The sequence below is a fragment of the Otolemur garnettii genome, unplaced genomic scaffold, assembly GCF_000181295.1.
Source record: "Otolemur garnettii isolate 467f Iridium unplaced genomic scaffold, OtoGar3 scaffold00004, whole genome shotgun sequence".
In the NCBI taxonomy this organism is placed as follows: Eukaryota; Metazoa; Chordata; class Mammalia; order Primates; family Galagidae; genus Otolemur; species Otolemur garnettii.
In genome coordinates this window covers 9,898,599-9,905,180 of record NW_003852399.1, presented here as the reverse complement: position 1 = coordinate 9,905,180, position 6,582 = coordinate 9,898,599, and the positions used below count along the sequence as shown (strand labels likewise).

Below are 6,582 nucleotides of genomic sequence, written 5' to 3'. Positions count from 1 at the left end.
AAAAAAAAAAAAAAAAAAAAAAAAAGAAGAAGTGCTTAAGAGGCTCACTCCTGTAATCCTAGCATTCTGGGAGGTGGAGGCAGGAGGTTTGCTTGAGCTTGAGAGTTCAAGACCAGGCTGAGCAAAAGTGAGACCCTGTCTGTACTAAAAATAGATAAATTAGCCAGGTATTGTGGAGGCACCTGTAGTCCCAGCTACTCAGGAGGCTGAGGAAGGAAGATTACTTGAGCCCAGGAGTTTGAGGGGGTTGCTGTGAAGTTGACTGAGGCCATGGCACTCCAGCCTGGGTAATAGAGCAAGACTGTCTCAAAAACAAAACCAAAAAATTCCAAAAAAAAACAAAAACAGAAAGGAACTTAAGGACCAAATCAGAGAGATTGATTTCATCCACAGTTCATAGTGGAAGGCTTCATTTGGCTATATCCAATGCACAGATACTGGCTTATGCTTTAGTGCAGTGGGAGAGAGGAGGGAAGCTGATATAGTTTCAATTTATCACCAACATCGAAAAATTAGGAGAGTTCACCCTTTCACCCCCAAAATCTAAAATCCCCAAGCTTTACTTGGGACAAATAAATCAAAAGATCTAACAGAGTGGCCATCCACCTACTTGGGTGCTCCCAATTTGCGGTAGACCCACCACTCCCCATCACTCATCCATGTCCACTACCGTTTGTCGACTCCAACTTACTTTGCATGTGCATTCCTTATCTAACTCTATTAGAGAAGTACAACCAGAAATTATGACTTTGGTTAGTGGATTTTTTTTTTTTTTTTGAGACAGAACCTCAAGCTGTCACCCTGGGTAGAGTGTTGTGACATCACAGCTCATAGCAACATCCAACTCCTGGGCTCAAGCAATTCTCCTGCCTTTGCCTCCCAAGTAGCTGGGACTACAGGCGCCCACCACAATGCCTGGCTATTTTTCGGTTGCAGCCATCATTGTTGTTTGGCAGGCCCGGGCTGGATTTGAACCCGCCAGCTCAGGTGTATGTGGCCAGCGCCTTAGCAGCTTGAGCCACAGGCGCCGAGCCTGGTTAGTGGATTTTTAAGTTTTATCCCGTCTCAATCCACAGAATCCTCATAACAAATAAGAGCTTATAGACTCTCATAGCTATTACAGTGCCCTCACCAAGACACCTACAAACCAGGTCAGTGAGGAAAAATAACATTATGTCCCACAAAAGGACAAACTGCCAGTATTTCCAATTAAGTACAGTGAAAGACTAACTTATAACTCTATAAAAACCAAAAGACAATATTTACTGGAAGTCCTTCTGTTCTAGTAACATCACATGAATCACTGAAGCTTCCAAGCATTTTCCCTTCTTTCCTCTCCAGTTCTATTTTTAAGGGTATAGCTGGCCAAAAGTCATTCTGAAAATATTAAGGGCTACACTTTGATTGTTATATGTGTAACAGCCCAGACAGCATGGAGACTTTTGTTTGATGACCGCCATCAATATAGTCCAAAATAATTAAAAATTTGTTATACTTGGCTACAGGTATTAACGAATTAAACCAACTTCAAAGCTGAGAAACACACTTCCTTCAATAACTCAGATTTCTTCATTTCTCTACCTCATAAATAGTACCAAATGAACTAGTTACGGTTTGAGGGAGTCTCCTTTCCAAACACATCCACAGCAAAATTTACTAAAAACAGGCAGAACTCTAGAGTGAGTCACCAAATACACAACTTTCCACATTGCAGAAAAAGATGGACTTGTCTGGGATTGAAAAATCAAAAATGAGGCTTGGTGCCCACAACATGTTGGTTATGGCACCAGCCACATACAACAAAGTCGGTGGGTTCGAAACTAGCCCAGAACCCAGCTAACCGACAATGAGAACTGCAACAAGAAAATAGCCAAGCATTGTGGTGAGGGATATAGTCCCAGCTACTTGGGAAGCTAAGGCAAGAGAATCACTTGAGCCCAAGAGTTTGAGGTTGCTGTGAGCTGTGACACCATGGCACTATGGAGGGTGACACCGTGAGATTCAGTTTCCAAAAAAATAGAAAGAAAAATCAAAAATGAGAAAATACAGGCAAGTTCACAAGATTCCAAGCAAATAAAAATGATAATAATACCAAGAAATTTCACATTGCATTAGGAACTCAAGTTCCCCTTGATTTTATATTTTGTACGTAGTTTTTAACTAAAGGCAAGAGTTGCACATGTGCTATCTTTCTCCCACATATAAATCAAGAGACAAAAAGCGGCACCTCGGTGTAAGTAATGTCACAGGGTGCTTCTTCCTTCTTTAGCTGGTCTGGAGTCTTACAGTCAGGAATGAAAAGCAACATGTTGGAGGTGTCCGCTATTTTCAAGTCATAGGTTTTGTCTTTACTGCACAGTACAGCTTGCTCGTCCTTATCACCACGAATCACAAGACTGCAGGAAAATGGGGGAAAAAAACATTCGGTTTATTGAGAATCCAGGGGACAGCTTCAGTATAACAATTCAAAAACTGTCTTGAGGCGGTGCCCGTAGCTCAGTGAGTAGGGTGCCAGCCACATACACCGAGGTTGGCAGGTTTGATCCTGGCCAGAGCCTGCTAAACAACAATGACAACTGCAACAAAAAATAGCTGGGCATTGTGGCGGGCACCTATAGTCCCAGCTACTTGGGAGGCTGAGGCAAGAGAATCACTTAAGCATAGGTGTTTGAGGTTGCTGTGGGCTATAATGCCATGGTACTCTACCCAGGGTGACAGCTTGAGACTTTGTCTCTAAAAAAAAATAAATCTTCAAAAATTTTCTTGAAATTTATTTTTTTATATCTTATTTTTGAGACAAAGTCTCACTCTGTGGTCCTGGGTAGAGTGCCATGATGATATCAACCTCAAACTACTGGGTTTGGATGAACCTCTTGCCTCAAGAATAACTGGGACTACAGGCACTCACTGCCTGGCTAGTTTTTCTATTATTAGTAGATTTGGGCTCTCACTTTTGCTCAGGCTAGTCTTGAACTTCTGAGCTCAGGCCAGCCACCTGCCTCGGCCTCCCAAAGTGCTAGGATTACAGGTATGAACCACTGCACTCGGCCAATGCTCTAGAATTTAACATTAAGTCTCAATGCTGGCTCAGTGCCGTGGCTCAAGTGGCTAAGGCACCAGCCACATACACCTAAGGTGGCGGGTTCAAATCCAGCCCAGGCCGCCATACAACAATGACGGCTGCAACCAAAAAACAGCCTGGCATTCTGGCAAGCATCTGTGGTCCCAGCTACTTGGGAAGCTGGGGCAGGAGACTCGCTTGAGCCCAGGAGTGGGAGGTTGCTGTGAGCTGCAATGCCACAGCACTCTACCAGGGGGACAGCTTGAGGCTCTGTCTTAAAAAAAAAAAAAAAAAAGTCTCAATGCTGTGTCTGGCCCCTGTGGAACACTGATGGATTCCACAGAGCAAGTACTGGGCGGAGTGGAGCCTCACTAAGATTAAACACAGGCAAGTCAGATCCAAAGAGGCCAACAGGCCAAATGTCACCTCGTGGCATCTCTGCACAAACTGTGGGGAAGAGCAGAAAACAAAGCATTTGGAAACTTTACTCAAGATATCATGATTCTCTAAAACATGTTAAAGTGGTACTTCTCAAATTTAGGGAATCTTTTTAAAAAGCAGATTGGGATTCAGTCGGTCTGAGATAGGATTCTGCATTTCTAATAAGCTCCCCAAATATGGCCATGAAGCTGCTGCTGGTAACACCCCCAAGAGGGGTCCTCCTTGTTTTTATTCTGAGTGTGCCCTAACAATCAAAAGAGCAGTCCTGGCCTAGTTATCAACTATGTTGTAAAGAAACCCAGATCTTGTGGGGAAAAAGGGTAAAGCCTGAATGAAAACACAAAAGGGAGATGTTTAGGAGCTGAACTAAACAGAAGACGCTGACAAAGCAGTTTCTCACAGTGGCAGGAAAGCAAGAAGGGAGAGGAGATGGAAGGTGAGGGGGAGGGGAAAGCTAAAGACACAGGTGACAGGGCGAGGCTGCAGCAGATTTCCTAGTCTGTAAAGCAGTAAGCCCCCTGTGCACAATACATTCCCTTTAAATAAATGATAAAAAACCTGAAATAGAAGATTGCCTCTATTTAGGTAAAAATAATAATAATTTTTTTAGATTCTTGGTGCCAATACTGTTTAATGGGCTTACAAACCTGTTCTTTAAGATTTGTTTCTAATTGCACTATCTCTGTTTCCCAAAATTTTGTTTTTATACCTCCCCTCCCCAAATTCAAAACACGTTTTCAGGTTCTTCTTGTTTTTTTGCCAACTAGATGAACTATTAACTGGACAAAGGTCCTCACCCCTGACTTCCTCTGAAATCCTCCCAACTCAGCTGAGATGAACACAGATGAGGGAAGAACTCAGTTCCCTAACACTTTGAGGAGAGTATCTGAAGACTGGCTAGTTAACTCTAACACTGGTTAGTGCGTAAAGTATAAAAGTTGAAAGAACCTAAGTGGTTCAATTAAAAAGAACTTAGGAAAAAATGGCCCGGGTGGTGGCTCGTGCCTGTAATCCTAGCACTCTGGGAGGTCAAGGAAGATGGATTTCTTGAGCTCACCAGTTGAGAGACCAGCCTGAGCCAGAGAGAGAGAGACCCCATCTCTAAAAATAGCCCAGCATTGTGGCAGGCGCCTGTACTCCCAGCTACTTGGGAGGCTGAGGCAAGAGAATATCTTAAGCCCGACAGTTTGAGGTTGCTGTGAGCTGTGACGCCACTGCACTCCACGCAGGATGACAAAGTAAGACTTTGTCTCAAAAATAAAAAAAAAGAGAGAGAGAAATGCCTAATAAAATGTGGGTGTCCTAAGAATGACGCTGCACAAGAGAGTCAAGCCAATGATGCCCCCAAATCCTGATTTGCAAGAGTGGAGATTACAATGTGCAAGCTTGGGGTATAGAAAGAACTATTTAACTATTAACTATAGTTTTTCATCAGTGGTCTTGCAGCAAATTTGTAGCTGACCTAGAATTAGAAACCGCTTCAGATCCCTACTGAGTGACCCCAAACAAGTCTGGTGCATTGGGGGTGATGGTGGTGTTTTTTATTGAGAGGGGAGTGTCTCATCCAATTTAAAGACTTGCTAGTCTGTAACAAGTCTTTAAACTTATTCCCTACACGTCCTATTATCTGCGTAAATATAAATGGAAGGCAAAAAGAACTCTATAAATACAAGATATTGCCATTGTGTTTTAAGGTAGAGTGACAAAAGTGTGGAGTCCCTAGAATCACAAATATGGCTTCAAAACTTTACAGAGTATATCCCGTGCTGTGTGCGCCGACATCTGCCTCCCCGGTCAGCCGGACCAATTCTGTTTATTTCCTCCGTCCGGCTGAGGGGCCGAGAGGGGCCTAGAATCCTCTGAGAGAGGCAGCGCGCTAGGGATCAGGTCACAAGCGCTGTGAAGCCCAGCCACATCGTCGCATCTCTCCGCCCTGTTTTCTCATCCACAGTTTCCCCGAGGAGGACGTCCGCAGGCGGCTGGCACGCGGCAGGGAGCGCGGCGCGTCCTGCCCTCACCTGTGTCCCTCTTCCAGCTGCTGGCACAGCGCGGGCTCCAGCTCCAGCAGGCAGAAGTCGCCGGCCGCCGCGCCGCTGGCCCCGGGGCCGAAGCGCAGGCAGTGCACGGTGGGCAGCAGCTCGGCCGCGTTCAGCTTGGCGATCTGCAGCGTCGCGTCCACCTCCTCGCGGGTCCTCTTCATCGCGGCGCCGGCTCGGGGGTTCGCAGCGCCTGGGGGTGCCGCGGGTTCGGCTGGCAAGAAGACGACGGCGTCGGAGCCCGGGAGCGCGAAACGTCCACGAAACAGAAAGAGACGTTCCAAAGGCGCGCCAAGGCCGCGGGGGGCGTGTTTCCGGGGCGGGGCGCGCCCTGCGTCCCCGGGAAGATCCAAAAGCTGCTGCGCGCGAGCCGCGCCTCCGCCGAGTCACTGGCGGTGGGGCTCCGACTACTGGAGGGAAACGCGACTTCCCGGGGCCGTCTCCCGGCAGACCTGCGACCAGGCAGGGCGCGACAGAAACCCTCGCCCGCCCCTTCCGCTGCGCTCCCCACCCCGGTCCGGCCCGACCTCCGGCCCTGGTTACCAGCGATGCTCCCATTTTCCTCGCGGTCAATCATCTCATCGTCTGCCAGTGACGGGCCTCTGATAAGCACAAATTTGCCACAACCCTTTAAGGAGTGCCCTTTGTTATCCCGATTTACAAACGAAAAACAGGTTCCTTGGCTGTAGTGGCCCAGCCAGCAGGAGGGTAGCAAAGTCTGATTCCAGCCTAGTCTATTCTGGATCTAAAAGCGTCCTGCGGGGTTCTGTGCAAACAACCCAGGGCCAGGAGCGAAACTCTAGATAGAATCGGATAGGGTATCTCACTTCTTTGGGCCTGGGGACCAGCATATCTAGGACACAGCGGCGTGGAATCGTCCATCCACTTGTAGATTGATTACGTAGTTCCATGTGGCAGATGAGATGTGTCAAGAGGAAAGTAATCTTTATATTTTGCTTCAAAGATTAAGACTTTTTATTGTTGATAACCTGCATGGTTCTGAGCTTCCTTTTGTCCTTAGCGCCTCTGTTCAGAGAACTACTG

At 46.7% G+C, this 6,582-nt stretch overlaps 1 protein-coding gene across 1 annotated transcript in view; it reads right to left on the bottom strand.

Moving 5' to 3' along the window:
- DSCC1 (DNA replication and sister chromatid cohesion 1) overlaps positions 1-5,757 on the bottom strand; it is a 19,488-nt gene extending 13,731 nt beyond the window's left edge. Inside the window, exons 1-2 of the mRNA XM_003782381.3 lie at positions 5,521-5,757; positions 2,228-2,396 (exon numbers count right to left, since the gene is read on the bottom strand). Coding sequence (XP_003782429.1) covers positions 2,228-2,396; positions 5,521-5,702 — 351 coding nt within the window. The 5' untranslated portion in view covers positions 5,703-5,757. The remainder of the gene's footprint in view (positions 1-2,227; positions 2,397-5,520) is intronic.
- Positions 5,758-6,582: the final 825 nt, after the last annotated feature.